The sequence below is a fragment of the Calonectris borealis genome, chromosome 4 (assembly GCF_964195595.1).
Source record: "Calonectris borealis chromosome 4, bCalBor7.hap1.2, whole genome shotgun sequence".
Taxonomy (NCBI): domain Eukaryota; kingdom Metazoa; phylum Chordata; class Aves; order Procellariiformes; family Procellariidae; genus Calonectris; species Calonectris borealis.
This window is the reverse complement of record NC_134315.1, coordinates 65799047-65817431: the sequence shown is the minus strand read 5'-3', so window position 1 is coordinate 65817431 and position 18385 is coordinate 65799047. Positions and strand designations below refer to the sequence as shown.

At 42.5% G+C, this 18385-nt stretch overlaps 1 protein-coding gene across 19 annotated transcripts in view; it reads right to left on the bottom strand.

Annotated features, from left to right (window-relative positions):
- Positions 1-18385, bottom strand: part of MAPK10 (mitogen-activated protein kinase 10) — a 207532-nt gene that overhangs the window by 17927 nt on the left and 171220 nt on the right. For all 19 annotated transcript variants that reach the window (XM_075149917.1, XM_075149916.1, XM_075149907.1 and 16 more), the window contains 2 exons: positions 16109-16291; positions 13808-13932 (listed from right to left, as the gene is read on the bottom strand). In XM_075149917.1, the coding sequence (XP_075006018.1) occupies positions 13808-13932; positions 16109-16291 (308 nt within the window). The remainder of the gene's footprint in view (positions 1-13807; positions 13933-16108; positions 16292-18385) is intronic.

Below are 18385 nucleotides of genomic sequence, written 5' to 3'. Positions count from 1 at the left end.
CTATTCTGATTTTACAATAGATTTCCCATTTAATAGTAGTAAATAATACTTTTCCCCTTTGACATCTGGTTTCCCTACATATAAATTAGGTGACAGATTTCAACAATTCCTAGAGTCTTAGGAATTCCACACCATCATAAACATATATTATCTGTATGTGTTCATATTTTTTAAAAACAAGTATTTTAGTTATAATTGGTTGAATACAAAAATTATCTTAACTGTGAGTAACACTATTCTAATTAATTTCAGAGCAATGATGTATGCTCTGGCGAACTTAACGCTGTGACTTTATTATCAAAGATACTGCGGCAAGCTGAGTGGGCTCAAAAGAAGCTGGCTAACTAGGTTAGTATGTTAGACATAAGAATTTCCTCTAAATCCAAAATCTAGCTTACCCACTCACTCCACAGGTAAGCTTAAAAACTGTGCAAGGCCTGTTTTGAAATGTAATATGATGACTGTTTCAGAGCTATTGAGGGCTCTGGATGTGGTTTGTTTTTATGCAGAAGTCTGTGGGAGAGTCACAGCGCTGTTTGTGTAACCTTCTGCTGTTAGGGAATAGCAAGTACCACATCTAATAACATACCGTCTTCCTCTCTGTATCAGGGAATCATAACATGGCATTTAAGGCCAACCAGAAGAGTTTAATGCTGTTATGCATCAGGGGGGAAAGGGTATTGCATTCCTACCACTTCCCATTTGTGTCACAGTCTTTGCCCATAAGAATGAGACATAATAGTTTTATTGCCCCCATACAGCCTGTGAAAGACCATAAACTTTTAATAGTCTTATAAAAAGGGACTGTAACTGTCTCACTAGTCTGCTTTTTAACTGGACAGGGCTATTTTATCTGTTCCCCTCTCATTCATAATGCTGTAAATCTGGGCAGACGTAGAGAGTCGTTACCTCCAGGTTAAACTTTGACACCACATTCTCTGCTTATTCCCTGAACTGTCTTCAGTGCTCTTCATGGTCTACTCCAGCACACACTGACACTTCATGATATTGCAACAGCTCACTTCAAAATTCCTGTCGCATTAAATGCTTTCAGTTACCTGTCCTCCTAGGCCTCTGAACCAAATGAATACTGTACAACAGATGCCTAGCTGCTTCTGATGGAGCCATTTACTGGGGAGAAGGAGTAATCTAACTAAATCTCCCCCAATGCTATACCGGTTGAAAACGCCATCTTGTTTAATACGTCTGTATCCTAATTTCTCTATTATTCCTATTGTACAGGGTTTTTGACAGTCGAAGGAATCCTACCTGATGTTACACACTATGGGAGGAGGACTCAAAAAAAAACCCCCAACATCCCACTACCAAACCTTTAGTCACATGATGAAAGACCTCACTGTGGAAAAGTGCTTACCAAGTGCTACAAGAGAGTGCAGTGAATGTGGGCAGATGCAACACAGTACAGGCTTCTAAGTCCCAGAGGGGCAATTGGGAAAAATAATGGGAAGTTAAGCACAATGCAAGTGACCAAAAGCATCTCCATCACTCATTTTCCAATCACTCTCTTGTCAGGTTCCGTGGCCTGCACGTTTGCAGGGCAGTCTGTGAAAAAGCAGGGTTGCTTCATAGAGCCTCGTCATGCTGCAAATCCTAAAGGAGAATTTATTAAGGTGCCAGCTGGTCCTCTGCAAACTTTCCTGAAGGAAGGGACTGAATATTCATCTTTGCTAGTCCATTCTTTCTCCTATTCCTCCCCCCACTCCATCCTTTGCAGTCAATAGCTAAGGCTCCTCCTGTGGTACCCTCTGGCACTTAGCCCATGAAATAGATGCAGATCTCTGAAGCTGTGATCTAGTGGGGTGAAGTGCTCATCTAAGAAGAGAGAAGGCCTGCTTGGGGAAGGTAAAGCAAAAACTGCGGTTAGTACCTGTTGTCTGTGATATAGAAAGACAGAATGTAAAATCTGGCTTTCGGCTTTTCTTCTCCCTTCGCCTGGAATCAACAGAGCTATTACTTGAAATCTAATAGACAGGTACATCCCCAAATACAATGTACTTCCTTGTGTAAACAAAGAGAGGAAACGATGAAGAACACCGCAGTACCTAGTAAGCTTCTGTAAAGTGCTCCTGATCCCTCTGCCTGACAAAGGATTTCTGATCTGCCTGTTATTCACACCTGGAGTGATGTAATTCAGCTCAGGTCAGAACCCAGACAACAGAGAATTGAAGTGTTGAGCTTTTATTGAGTCAAAGATGACCAGGCTTTTCTTAAATTTCTGTCTCTAAAGCTTTGTTCTCAGACAGGAAAAAAATTTACGCACCTTGGAAGAGACCAGTTGCAGAAGCCAGATTCTGACACAAGAGAAGACTCACTGAAAGCAATTGTAAAAAAAAAATTCATAGGCTCCAAAACCATATGTTTGTAAAATGCAGGAGCAAGCAATTGTAAACTAGTAAGGCTCATGATTACCTCAAGGAAAATCCACAAAAAGAGGGGGAAAAAAAAGGACCAAATCTCATCCTGACTGACGGCGGCATTTCTAGTGAAATACAAAACACAAATGCCCACCTAAAACCTGTTTTAACAAAAGATCATCTTTAACAAAAGATACCAGGGGACAAATGCTTCAAAAATGGCCAACATAGTAAAAATAGTACTTCTGAATTTCAACGTGAAATAAGGAAAAAGAATATAAAACAAGAGTAAAACTGAATACTCAGAGAATGCAAATGCAAAATCCATTAACTGGTTTATCAGCTAACTGAAGCAGCAAAGTGTTAGAATAGCCCAGTCTCCTGATAATCAAAATATGAGACAATACCTTTAAGAAATAGAGAAGAGTTGAACAAATGTTGCAAAGGACATTAGTTTGAATAAGAACGGCTACTGTGCTCCACATAGGCTCAATCTCTTTCCATTACTTTACTGTTATGTAAGTTTGCAAGACTGACATGGAAAGAGGAAATATCAGCACCTCTTCCCTGGGTTGGAAATCTTCCAGATAGGGAACACAAACAATTTCATGCAACTTATTACACACTGAGAACAGAAACTTTATAGTAGCAGACTCGCCTTAGGCCGATATACGTTCGCATAAATCTTTTTTCAACCTATTCCAATCATGAACACAGATCCCACATATGTACATGAATAATCGTAAGGAAAAATGGGGCTAAATGGTTTGAAAAAACTATTTAGACTGTAATCTTTAATTTGCTTTTGTCCTTCATTTATAAAAGCTGGCTCCCAAACGCAGCTGAGATAGGTAGGCACAAAAAGTTGAGACCACACTGGGACAAACTCTTAACTGCATTCAGTGAAACAGTTAATGATCAGTACACATTTCTCTACCTTTCCCATGAGGCATTTTTATAAGCTTCACAAACTACGGCATAGTTTGTGGACAAAAAGAACCTAGACTAGTAGCATGAGGATTTCAACATACTTCAACAGTGCTTTGATCTAGAATTGTCTTCTGGTTTACATCTAGAAACAGGTTCAGCTGCAGAACTGAGGTCCAGTGGCAGATGCAAATTCCATTTCCACCTTCCAAAATTCAGTGGGCTAGATCCAGAGATCCATTAGAAAAGTTACTGATGAAATGTGCTCGTGCAGTTGTTTTTCATAGCACACATTAATAAAATACCTTACCAAGACAGGGAAAAATGACTTGTTCCATTCAAATTGGAATGGGAAGCTTAAGATGTACACAACCTGGAAGAATCAGACCGCAATCTGTTCTTCGTATCAATGTCCCTGAGGTTTTTTTTTGCAAAAACTAACATTAATGAGCCAGAAAACCATTTCTAGGTTTTTACATGTCATTCAAATACTATTACTCTGTGCAATTGTACTCTACTATAACTTCTGTGGTTTAGTTCAGTATAGACAAATTCACAGAGTCAGATTATTAAATGAATCAGCAAAAGTACCTACCTCTCAAAGAGCTCATTTGTTGGACGTTTTTAGATGAGTACCAACTCCCACCCCTGCTACAAAGTCGGCAAGATCTAACAAAAATACATAAGACGACAGTCATTTCCCCATTGCCCATGACATGCTTAATGCATGGCGTTAGGAAATGTTTACTGAATTTGATTCTAACTCTTCTGCAACTGTAACAAGGTGGATATTTCAGTGAAGTATTTATTTGAGAGAGATGCAAGGACTCTTGTGATAGTAATTCAGTTCTTTATCCAATACCCGTAATAACACAAAATCGCAACAAGAAGTAACACAGAAGTAGAAGAAGGGAATTAGCACGATGCAGAGCCTGGGGCTTACAGCATAATATAAACTACTGCACAAAACTGTAATCATTTAAGACATCAGATGTCAGCGCAGTGTTACAAGATACTCCAAAAGGTATTCTGGATGTTACACTAAGTTCCCCTGGTCCATGTCTGAGGTCACAGACAGATGGACACAGCCTGTTGTGCACACCAGCACAGCTTTTTACAAGAGGAAACAAGTTACTTCATGCTTGAAGCACTAAATCACTTGTGTTACCAACAAATAAGTTTATCACATACAGGTACCTTGCTGTCTTGTAAAGAACTAATAGCCGATCAGACATCAAGCGTCCAGCCAGAAGTGGCAAGTTGTAACACGGATGCACAAGTAAAACTTTCTCTGTAGTGTAGCAACAACTACTCCTCATAGAGGCACTGCCAGTTAGTTGCAGTCCCAGAACCTCAGGACACTATTTTGAGAAAGAACAGAAAGCCACCAATCTTCCATGAATCTGTTTGAGAAACTTATTCCATCATCGAGACAACGCTGATGAAAAACACGGATTGACTGCACTTCAACAGCTGAATCAAGAGCAAAGAAAATCCAACTGAGTTAAGTTTTCTCCAGAAAATAATTAGTAAATGATTCACAGCTAGCTACTGAAGGTGTGTCAGCACGAACAGATGGAATTTTAGAATTTAATAAACTATTAATCGCGAAAAGAAAGTCTTCCAGTTTAACTTTCCCTCAGAAAATTATATTGGAAAAATAATGAGTGTTAAGTGAAGCCAGGCTCTTTCTAAAATTCCTAGCACTCTGACAAAATACAATTAATATTTATTAATCACATGTTCTTTTATTGGTGACATTGCACACAACCTGAACCTTCCTGGTTTTTAACCTGCTGTGATCCCAAGAGAAGAAGGGTCTCTGTACCATAGTGTGATTGGCGTTCGATTCAATAACACTTCACTGTCAAAGTACTCATGACAAAAGTATTAGTATGATTCTATAGTATGTTACTGACAAGATATAGCATGTTTTGGAAGCTAAGAGAGACAGAGAAAGCAACTGAGGACACTGATGTTCAGCTCATGTTATTCGAGGTGCTATGGGAGCAATGACAGTTTGGTTTTCTACTACTTTATACCTTCTGTAGTCATTTACTGAGCAATGAAATGCAGCCAACAGTGAAAATGCAAGGAATGTGATTTGATAGTATGTGGCACCACGTTTGCACAGGTATCTATGGTGATAGAAGGTGCATGTGAGAGACTAATGCCTCAATGAACTAGAATGTAATTACTGCAGGCTTTTGAAAGCTAGTGGGCTCATTAGTTTCCAGCCAATTCACCTGACAGGCAAAATTATTATTCCTGTTTTACAGTCATGATCCAGAGAAAGGATGTGGTTTGTTCTAGATCATGTCAAGACTCTATGGTACAACCAGAAATTAAACCATTGTCTCTTCAGCCATAGATGTACCTCTGATCTCTGCGTAAGAGGACAGTAATACGAGGTTCAATATCAGCTGTAATTCTAGGCATGTGTGGCAAGTTTTTCTTCTAAAAGGGCAACCTCATTATGACAAAAACTGAACCTCCACTTCAATCTGAAATACAACTAATTTGGAAATTGGGCAAATCATTACATCAAAATATCCACTGTCCCAAATTCCCTTCCTGTTCTGCATCAGAAGTGGCTCTCCATAGTTAAATTCACAGGCAAAGCACATCTAAAGAGGGATCCAAATCTGAGTTCTGACATTAGAGTAATTCTGTAAAATGGAGTTAAGAAATGCATGGAAATACAACAAAAGTATCTGGCAATGGAATGAGATCTTCAAGAGGGATGTGAAACTAAAATGCACATGCCAGGGGGTAAAATATTGCACGGTATCAAATGTTTACGCTTCAGACTGACAAACTTTTTTCTTGAAGAAAACTAAACAGGACACAAAAACTGAAGGCTCTCTAGATAGCAGAATCATCCCCTATAAAGCACTCCTAAGTAACATACTCTGCAAAAATCCTATGCATGTGAAATTTGATGGGGTTTTGTGCATTCTGTTTACTTTTGAAGTTTACTGCACTTTGAAGAACACACACACTGAATTGGAGCATATCACTAAAGAGCAGTGATTTAATTTTGCAGGGTTCAGGATCTTAGTTTCCTATTGTGGTTAAGTAAGATTTCTAAACTTGTTGAAATACTGAGCTGTTTTCATAGATTTCATATATAGTATTACAGAGAACATCTCTGAATTTATAACTATACCTATTATACCATGTCACTGAAGGGCTTACAGATTGCACTTATTCCTGTTGACACCAGCCTCATCAAGGTATGTGGAGAGGTGTCTAGAACATGGCAGGATTATAAGAAAAATTCCATTTCTGTTTGCACATAGTGTACATGATACTGAACATTGAACCCTGGCCCAGGAAAACGCATGAGCCCCCTGCTTCATTTTAAAGAATAATTTATGTCCTGCTAAGATTTTTCTGAATCCCGACATCAGAATTTTGTATTTGTCCTGGTTTTGGCTGGGATGGAGCTAATTTTCTTTCTGGTGGCTGGGGTGCTGTGTTTTGGGTTTAGTATGAGAGGAGAGTTGATGGCCCACTGATGTTTTGACTGTTGCTGGGTGGTGCTTGCACTGGGGACTTTTCAGCCTCCCATGCTCTGCCAGGTGCACAGGAAGCTGTGGGGCGGGAGCATAGCCGGGGTGGCTGACCCAGCTGGCCAATGGGGTATTCCATACAATGTGACGTCATGCTCAATATAAAAACGGGGGGGGGGGGGGCCTCGCCCCCCCATTTGCAACACAGGGTCAGCGGTCAGTGAGCAGTTGCATTGTGCATTGCCTGCTTTGTATATTCTGTTATTCTTGTTGTTCTCATTGTTATCATCACTGTTCTGCTTGCATTTATTTCTATTATTAAACTGTTTTTATCTCAACCTGTGAGTTTTCCTACTTGTGCCCTCCCGATTCTCTCCCCCATCCCACCGGAGGGAGGGGGCGGAGGGGGTGAGGGAGAGCGTGGGGTTTAGTTGCTGGCTGGGGTTAAACCACAACAGTCCATTTCGGCACCCAACATGGGGCATGAAGGATTGAGATAACAACAGATTAACTAGAGCATGTTAAGGAATTTGTATCTGTTAACAGTTGCCAGTCACAATACTGATTCATCATGTTCTCAATATTTCTGCACCATGCTCTTGTTTTTGCTGTACTTGTTAAAGACTGGTGTTGGGTTTTGCAGTCTGCTGTGCTCTGCAGTGATTAGTGATGTTTTTCCTGGGAGATTTGTTATTAAAACACTGGCATTGAGCGTTATTTGGTATTTGGGATTTATACTGAAGCCATTACTGTACTTTGGGTACCACTTCATGGAGATAATTAGCAATTATACTTCTTCCTCTGAGAGGTTTTTTTATGGCGGAAATACAGAATGGCCCCTTCCCTACTTTTCTCTATGATGTTTTCTCCTTCGTTACAACAACTTGTCAGTATCTTGAACATCCCTGGGTAGTTAAGATACATCTGTTGGTGCTCCTTGGGAATATTGTTTTGGTTTTATCCAAGGTTAACAAGCAATTTAAGAATATCATCCAGAGATCTGCCCCAAGGCTGGATAGTTATGAGTGGCAGGGTGTGTGGGATAGCGTGGGCAAATGCGTAGGATGGTGGGCACCCCCAGTGTTTTGGAACTTCACCCTTAAACAACTGCAGAATCCTGAAAAATTAGTAGAATATTTGGAAAAAGTATGCTGTCACCCTGGCCATTCTAGGGAGACACAAATCACTGCAATGTGCTGGGGCTTGGCCCACGCCTACCGAGCCCTGTTCAACACCACTCAGAACCCCCAAGGGGAAGAAGAGGTCTCTGAATCTGATGATAAAACAACAGGCCCCATGGCAGGCTACCCCAACCCCAGTGACAGAGAACCAACCTGTGCCCGTATCAGTCACCCCTATACAAAAGAGGAAATACACAAGAAAGTCAGCTCGTTTACTAAGGGATGAAAATGAACCAGAGCCATCATGAAAACAGGAGGAGGAGGAGGCAGAACCCGTAAATGAGAAGGTAACCACCTGATCCCTATCTCTGAGTGAGCTGCGAGATACACGAAAAGATTTCAGACGTTGTCCAGGCAAGCACATTGTCACCTGGCTGCTCCGATGTTGGAGCAGTAGCCTGGAATTCGAGGGTAGGGAAGCCAAGCAGCTGGGATCCCTTTCTAGGGAAGGGGGCATTGACAAAGCAATTGGACAAGGGGCACAAGCCCTCAGCCTCTGGAGGCGACTCCTGTCAGGCGTGAAGGAAAGGTATCCCTTCAAGGAAGATGTTATATGCCACCCAGGCAAGTGGACCACCATGGAGAGAGGTATCCAGTACCTGAGGGAATTAGCCGTGCTGGAAGTGTTTTATGATGACCTGAACAACAAGCAGTTACCCAAAGATCCAGATGAAGCCAAATGCACTGGACCCACATGGCGGAAGTTTGTACGGATCGCACCAGCGTCGCATGCAAACTCATTGGCAATAATGACCTGGAAAGATGGGGAGGAACAAATGGTGGATGAACTGGCTGGCCAACTCCGGCAATATGAAGAAAGTCTCTCTTCCTCCCTACGGGCCTGTGTCTCTGCTGTGGAGAAGCTGTCTCGATAGGTCCACCAACTCAAAGAGGACATGTCCTGCTCCCCACCTGCATGGGCCAGTGTCTCAGCCATTAGGAGTAAGTGTCCCTCTGCTCAAGAGAACAGATATCGTGGGTACACACCCCGGGGCACCCTGTGGTTTTACCTGCGTGACCACAGAGAGGACATGAGGAAGTGGGATGGAAAATCTACCTCAGCCCTAGAGGCACGGGTACGTGAGTTGCAAGGAAAACCAACTACAAAAGGGGATTCTTCCAGGAAAACTGCTGCTCCAGTCTCCAGTGAGCAGTTCCCCAGACAAAGTAGAAGGGCTGATTCCACTTCCGACCTTAATAAAGGCACTTCTGACTCATACTTACACGAAGTGAGTAACGGATACGATGACCAGGACTAGAGGGGCCCTGCCTCCAGCCAGGTGGAGGAAAGGGACAACCGGGTTTACTGGACTGTGTGGATTTGATGGCCTGGCACATCAGACCCACAGGAGTGTAAGGCTCTCGTGGACACCGGTGCACAGTGTACCCTGATGCCATCAAGCTATAGAGGGGCAGAACCCATTTGTATTTCTGGAGTGACAGGGGGATCCCAAGAGGTAACTGTGTTGGAGGCCGAAGTGAGCCTAACCGGGAATGAGTGGCAGAAGCACCCCATGGTGACTGGCCCAGAGGCTCCGTGCATCCTTGGCATAGACTACCTTGGAGGGGGTATTTCAAAGACCCAAAAGGATACCGGTGGGCTTTTGGTGTAGCTGCCCTGAAGACGGAGGAAATTAAACAGCTGTCTACCTTGCCTGGTCTCTCAGAGGACCCTTCTGTTGTGGGGTTGCTGAGAGTCAAAGAACAACAGGTGCCGATCGCTAGCACAACCGTGCACCGGTGGCAATACTGCACCAACCGAGACTCCCTGCTTCCCATCCATGAGCTGATTCATCGACTGGAGAGCCAAGGAGTGATCAGCAAGACTCGCTCACCCTTCAACAGTCCCATATGGCCAGTGCGAAAGTCCAATGGAGAGTGGAGACTAACAGTAGACTACCGTGGCCTGAACGAAGTCACGCTGCCACTGAGTGCTGCCGTGCCGGACATGCTGGAACTTCAATACGAACTGGAGTCAAAGGCAGCCAAGTGGTACGCCACCATTGACATCGCTAATGCGTTCTTCTCAATCCCTTTGGCAGCAGAGTGCAGGCCACAGTTTGCTTTCACTTGGAGGGGTGTCCAGTACAGCTGGAACCAACTGCCCCAGGGGTGGAAGCACAGCCCTACCATTTGCCATGGACTGATCCACACCGCACTGGAACAGGGTGAGGCTCCGGAACACCTGCACTACATTGATGACATCATCGTATGGGGCAACACAGCGGAAGTTGTTTTTGAGAAAGGGGAGAGAATAGTCCAAATCCTTCTGAAGGCCGGCTTTGCCATAAAACAAAGTAAAGTCAAGGGACCTGCACAGGAGATCCAGTTTTTAGGAATAAAATGGCAAGACGGACGTCGTCAGATCCCAATGGATGTGATCAACAAAATAACAGCCATGTCTCCACCCACTAGCAAAAAGGAAACACAAGCTTTCTTAGGCTTTGTGGGTTTTTGGAGAATGCGTATTCCAAATTACAGTCAGATCGTAAGCCCTCTCTATCAAGTGACCAGGAAGAAGAACGACTTCAAATGGGGCCCTGAGCAACGACAAGCCTTTGAACAAATTAAACAGGAGATAGTTCAGGCAGTAGCCCTTGGGCCAGTCCGGGCAGGACAAGATGTAAAGAATGTGCTCTACACCGCAGCCGGGGAGAATGGCCCTACCTGGAGCCTCTGGCAGAAAGCACCAGGGGAGACTCGAGGTCGACCCCTGGGGTTCTGGAGTCGGGGATACAGAGGATCCGAGGCCCGCTACACTCCAACTGAGAAGGAGATATTGGCAGCATATGAAGGGGTTCAAGCTGCTTCGGAAGTGGTTGGTACTGAAGCACAGCTCCTCCTGGCACCCCGACTGCCGGTGCTGGGCTGGATGTTCAAAAGGGAGGGTCCCCTCTACACATCATGCAACCAATGCTACGTGGAGTAAGTGGGTCGCACTGATCACACAACGGGCCCGAATAGGAAACCCCAGTCGCCCAGGAATCTTGGAGGTGATCACGAACTGGCCAGAAGGCAAAGATTTCAGAATATCCCCAGAGGAGGAAGTGACACGTGCTGAAGAGGCCCCACTGTATAACAAACTACCAGAAAACGAGAAGCAATATGCCCCGTTCATTGATGGGTCCTGTCGTCTTGTGGTAAAGCATCGGAGGTGGAAAGCTGCTGTATGGAGTCCTATAGGACAAGTCGCAGAAACTGCTAAAGGCGAAGGTGAATCGAGCTAGTTTGCAGAGGTGAAAGCCATCCAGCTGGCCTTGGACATTGCTGAACGAGAAAAATGGCCAGTACTTTATCTCTATACTGACTCATGGATGGTGGCAAATGCCCTGTGGGGGTGGTTGCAGCAGTGGAAGCAGAACAACTGGCAGCGCAGAGGTAAACCGATCTGGGCTGCCGCGCTGTGGCAAGATATTGCTGCCCGGGTAGAGAACCTGACTGTAAAAGTACGTCACGTAGATGCTCACGTACCCAACAGTCGGGCCAGTGAAGAGCACCAAAACAACCAGCAGGTGGACCAGGCTGCTAAGATTGAAGTAGCTCAGGTGGATCTGGACTGGCAACATAAGGGTGAATTATTTACACCTCAGTGGGCCCATGACACTTCAGGCCATCAAGGAAGAGACGCAACATATAGATCAGCTCGTGATCGAGGGGTGGACTTAACCATGGACACTATTGCACAGGTTATCCATGAATGTGAAACATGCGCTGCAATCAAGCAAGCCAAGTGAGTAAAGCCTCTTTGGTATGGAGGACGATGGTTGAAATATAAATTATGGGGAGGCCTGGCAGATTGATTGTATCACACTCCCACAAACCCACCAAGGCAAGCGCTATGTGCTCACCATGGCTGGAAACATATCCTGTGCCCCATGCCACCTCCAGGAACACCATCCTGGGCCTTGAAAAGCAAGTCTTATGGTGACATGGCACCCCAGAAAGAATTGAGTCAGACAACGGGACTCACTTCCGAAACACCCTCATAGACACCTGGGCCAAAGAACATGGCACTGAGTGGGTCTATCACATCCCCTACCATGCACCAGCCTCTGGGAAAATCGAACGATACAATGGACTGCTAAAGACTACACTGAGAGCAATGGGTGTTGGGACATTCAAGCATTGGGACACACATTTAGCAAAAGCCACCTGGTTAGTCAACACGAGGGGATCTGTCACTCCAGCTGGCCCTGCCCAATCAAAACTCCTGCATACTGTAGAGGGGGATAAAGTCCCTGTCGTGCACATAAGAAATATGCTGGGGAAGACGGTCTGGGTTACTCCTGACTCTCGCAAGGGAAAACCCATTCTTGGGATTGCTTTTGCTCAAGGACCTGGGTGCACTTGGTGGGTAATGCGAAAGGATGGGGAGGTCCAATGTGTACATCAAGGGGATTTGATTTTGGGTGAAAATAGCCAATGAACTGGATTGTATGATGTTAATTACTATATAATACTGTATGTCATCACTTCTGTGGTTGCAATATGTCATATCAATGGTATTGCAGTAAGAATCACCCAGATTAATGAAGAATGAACTCTGATGAAACCAAGCAAAGTGCAACGATGATAGAATCGGACGACCACAGTGATAATGGAACCAGACCTGGCCTCGGCATGCAACAATCCACCACCACACACCATCTCTCCTGCCCTGAAAGACTGTTATGACAGATGGAGCCCAAAGTCATGGACTCAATGAACTTAATGGACATTTTAGAGGGATGGCCCATGGACTAAGGGAATGATATCTATGTGTATATATCAAAAGGCAGGAAAAGTGGTGGTGATTAATTGTATTGGAAAATGTGAGACCTGGGCATGACACAGATGGTATAGAATAAGGGGTGGATATTGTCCTGGTTCTGGCTGGGACAGAGTTAACTTTCTTCCCCGTAGCTGGGGAGGGTGCTGTGTTGTGCATTTGGTATGAGAGGAGCGTTGATGGCCCATTGATGCTTTGGTTGTTGCTGGGTGGTGCTTGCAGTGGGGATTTTTTGGCCTCCCATGCTCTGCCAAGTGCAGGGAAAGCTGGTGCGGGGAGCATAGCCGGTTTGACCCAGCTGGCCAATGGGGTATTCCATACCATGTGACGACATGCTCGGTATAAAAATGAGGGGGGGACTCTTGCAGCTTGGGACGGGCGTTGCTCGGCAGGTGTGAGCAGTTGCATTGTGCATTGCCTGCTTTGTATATTCTGTTATTGTTGTTGTTATCATTTTTATTACTACTGTTCTACTTTGTTTTATTTCAATTATTAAACTGTTTTTATCTCAACCTGCGAGTTTTCCTACTTGTGCCCTCCCGATTCTCTCCCCCATCCTACCAGAGGCAGTGGTTGAGTGAGCAGCTGCATGGGGTTTAGATGCTGGCTAGTCTTAAATCACGACAGTATTGTTTTGTTTAATTCTCCTCCTGTCCACGTATATCCTTGAACATAAACATAGGAAGTGATGTTTGCTGTTCTCCTCAAGGAAACATTTAGAGAGAAAGATAGTATCTTTTGCCAGATTGACTTATATAGCTAGAAAAACCAGGTGAGCTACTGCGTTCAAAATCCTTTCTTCGTGTTGTCTAGAAGAAAGCAGAAAATGGCTTCATATGCTTGAAGTGTTTTTGCTCCCATCTATGGTCAGTTAATCTAACAAAGAGATATATCCTGTCCCTACAGATCTCATTTCATGTAAATCTGAAGACCACCACAGTCACAACAACATTGTTTTTTATAGCATGCTCATTATCAAGCTGCTGTAAAGCAGCAGGAATCTATGAATCATATCTGCGTTTAGCAGTCTGAAGTACTTACCGCCTCCACTTCTGCTGGGTCATACCAGACATTAATGTATGGATGCTGTAAGGCTTCATCTACTGATATTCGCTTGGCCGGATCAATGACTAGCATCTTTGATAAAAGGTCTCTGGCTTGGCTGGCTAGAACAGTGAAATCAGATAAACAGAGTATTAGCACAAAACAATCACTGCCTCCAGAGAAGGGTTAATTGGGTTAGGAAAGTAACAATGACTTTTAGAGATTGTTTGTATGTACTTCTGCCCCTTGCCTTGTTATAACAAGAGTTCTTCAGTAAGCATTTTGGGTCTGATTCATTACGAAGGTGCCAACATCAGGGCTGCATACCATAAGTGCCCTAAGAAGCTTCAGTGAGATTTTACATGTTGTATGCAGATTCCATGTAGAGGGCTGAATAATATACCTAAGAAAAATGTGCTTGAAGTATCTCTATCATTGCCAGGATCAGAAAACAAAAGCTCTCATAATGAAGTCTAAAATCATGGCATTATTAAATCAAAGCCTGAAACTTACAGGTACTCTTACAGTGCCTCAGAAAAACATCCAAACTTTTCTGTATGTTTTAAAGTTTTTCACCTAGCCTGCTTGGAGGCATTAAATATTTTAGTGAGGCATAGGTACCAGGCTTATCTTAGGGCATCCCATTAGAAGCAATAATGTCAAATCTGTAGCCTGGGATCAACACATAATGGTATGGAAGTGCCTTGGAACTGCTTAAGTCTTGTTTGTCCCACATAACAAAGTTTAAATCAGTGCGACACATCATCCTCCACTGCAAAAATGCACAGCCTTATATATACATTGAGTTTTATATTGCAACATTGATTTATTTTACCTGGTAATATAGCCCGTTGTGTCTATCAGGCCACAAACTCATCCTTCTATTACCCAAATTGTTTTTACTGTTCAGAGTTTGTAACAAATATATTACCATCTAAACCCATGTAAAAAAATTATAACATAGATTTCTAGTATTACTATCAATGTAGTGTTCTAAGCTCAAAATTATTTCCTGTGTAAATGAAAAAGAAAATGAAAGGAAAAAAGAATGTAGAGAGATGCAAGTGCAAAAATATTATTAGGTATCTCATCAGACATGGGTGAGTAAAAGTAATATCTAATTAAACCATTAACATTACCTTATGGTGAAATATTTAGGCAGGGCATGGGATGCACAAGCAGAATTTTTTTAATGCACTGTTTCTTGTTCTGTGACTATTTCTTAAAAACTGGCATTCGGTATGCTCAAATGCATGTGCTTCCTGTATCCACAAGATAACAGCACTGTTTGACAGTCATTTCTATTCATCAGCTCCAAATCCAAGAAAATTCCATTATTCAATTTTATTGTAGTAGGAGTATAAAATTCCATGTATCCAAAAGCATCTGCTTAGACCTTTCACTTTGCTCCCAGAGCCGAGACAGCAGCCTTGCTATGAAACAGCTGTTAATTGGAAGAGTACTCTGGGTAATGTAATGATATGTAAATTGCAAGTACTTGAAAACCATTACATGCCACCATAGTAAGTGGCCCCAAGTACTCAAGTGGTACAGAACTGATACACAGTACAAGTCTGCAGGGGTTCCAGAGCTGTAATGAGAAATGCTTTCTATACTAAACACACATTAATCACCCTTTCCAATTGAAGGTCAATGCCCTGATCAAGTAAAACAAGACTTTGATATATGATTAAAATAATTGCAACTTATATTTTACAGGTGTATGTCTAGTCACACTGTAATTAAGTTAGTGGTCTACTTCACATATTCAAACTGACCCACATAATTTTTCAAAAGAAGAAATCCATCCATAGCAGATATTAAACCTCAGCTACATCAAAACCATTTTGGCTGACGTTGCTAATATCTTTCTATTGTCTATTAAAGGCAGTGCTATGAGGCAGGCATCTGGCTGAACTGATATTTTTCACCTAAAACAGAACAGTGCAAGCGCTGAGATCTTCCACTGGACGTTCTACTGTTCCTTTGTGTTACAAGTTTAAGAACGAGAGTAAAGGAACACCTCAGTTCCTCGTGGTACAGAAACATCACACAGAACACCATGGGGATATGCTCAACACGTCAATGATAATGTATGTTCCCTTGGCTGCCCAAGCACCAGGATCTCCAAAAATCGTTTCCAAAAGCTGCCTCTCAGCTGAACAAAACCCATGCAGTCATTCATCTCTGCAACTAACTGCATTAAAAGGGATTGCAACTAGAGAGAAGAAAAATTGAAAAAAACTTCATTGAATTGTAGCTCTGGACATGTGAACTGTGTCCCTTTGTCAGACATACCTTTGAGTTTATTGTGTTCCGAGTCAGCTGGGAAGAGAGAGTCTGGAAAAAGTTTGGGGAAAGTGAGGCCAGCGTACTTGGGTCTGTTCTCAACGTAGTTCCGTACTGTCGGCTGCAGCTTCTTCATGAATTCTGGACAGGGTGTTCCCAGCTGCTCAATAACTTTATTCCACTGATCAATATCTGAACATCAGTAGTTAAGGAAAACAAAACGCAAACCCCAGTGTAGTCTCCTGACATTTCTGTTTGAGTGTTCTCCGGGAATCCTCAGAGGTGTTTAACTCCCTTCATAACACCTTTACAGTCGCTATCTTTTTTCATCATTATGCCTCCAGGTCCTACAGCCTGAAAAGGGCAAAACTCTCTCTCACAACTATAAATTACTCGAGGGCACTGTGCAATCCTAAAACCACCACCACCATGGGAAAATACACAGCTTCCTCTCTTTGGGTCAACACTTGTTACCATTTTTATTTTTAACTTGCACTCCAGTGACTTGCACTCCCTTTTTTTACATGCAGGTAATTGCCTCTGTGTCACCTTGGCTACACGGGCGCAGCAGGGAGGAGCGACACGTTCACCTGCCCTCTCTGTTCAGCCTGTGGAGAGTGAGACCCAGCTGGCTCAAAGGAGATCTGCACGGGACAGAAGTCACCTTCAACTCATCTGCTTCGCGCTTGTATTTGCTCTCTCCAATAACTTTATTGGTGCTAATTTTGCAAAAATCACCCAACCAGCAACCCCTCAAAAGCAATTTGTTTGATTTTATAAGAATGCATTGGGACTCGTTTTCTACAGACAAGTGATGCCTCAGGTATAGACAGATGTTTCTCTTTAACTGCAAATGTGACGGCTACACTGCTAAACTGTTACTGACTAATAAGAAACAGGCTCTCACGCTTAAAAAGGAATTGTATTACAGGCAATTTGTACTGAGCTTTTTTTTGTTTTGGTGTTGATTTTTTTAGTTTTCTTGAGGTAACAGTTAGGCAGCTGACAGCTGTTATGTAGCTCTTCCAGCCATGTTCAGAACAAGCCTTACTGTGCCAAAAAAAAAAAATTATTAAGCAACTATAAAATCAGTACCATCTCTACATCACACTGTCTAACTCACAGCTAAGAATATGATGACAACATAAAAAAAAAAAAGGAAGAGTACATGCAGCCATGGGTACATTCATGCTAAGAAATGTGATGAAGGGAGTTCCGTTAAGAACACACTGGAAATAAAAAGCTTTTAAAAGACAAACATTCAAAGCATTTCAGCCCAGAGATTTTTTTTTTAAATTATTCTTCTAAGTTAGTATTGTCATGAGTGTCATAAGTGTTACAGTAAGTGTGTACTAAAGACAGTTCTTCACAATATAGGAGAGAAATCAGGTCAACAGAATGAAGATAACAAGAGCAAAAAAAACGTCAGGCAAAAACCAGCTCTTTGGTGCAGTAGCAATTTCAGATTTTCAAAAAAGTATTTTAGTTTAGGGAAATGGAAACTTAATATTTTCACATACCTTGAAAATTCAAGACGGACTTAATTTGGGTGCAAAAATGAACAAAATTTCGTCTTATTTGAACAAAAATCAAATAATTCATTTAAAAATTGCAGCTTTACTAATCAAAAGTGTTTAAAGGAATGAAAACAATTTAAACATATGCTTTAAGAATGCTGAAACTGTGTTTTGAATGGTTTTAATTTCAGCTGAAAAAGGTTGCTAGAAATAGCAGTGGTCTGTAAAGATTTTTCTGAATAACTTTCATTTTTTAAACTAAATCAAAGATTTATGTAGAACAACCCGTCCCACGCACACACTCCATAGGTTGTATGTATCTTGTGTTGCCCATGAAAAATATCTTTTTCTCAACAGAAAACTAAAGAATTGCAACAACTATAAAGTTATCCAAGACTATAGCTGCTCAAACAGTAGCCTGAATATTTCATTAAAAATTTTACTAGAAAATAAAGTGGTTTGACATTTTAAACTTGTATTCAAGTTAACACACCTCATTGTTTGCTGACTGGACTATTTCAGAAGCAGGTGCTTCTGAGGAACTTGAAAATATAGAGTGTGTATATGTTTTGCAGAGAAGAACAGAGAATACAGAAATGAAGGTGCTGTTAGTTGTGCCAAGAGAAGCTAAATGGGTGAGAAAGCCAAGCTATAAAAGCATCACTGGAAGCATTACCTGTGCAGATTGAGTGAAGGCCATTTAATAAACAGGGAGGGTCAAATACAGGACTTGCTTCAAAGCAGACACCAGAAGCTTATGCTTGTGCAG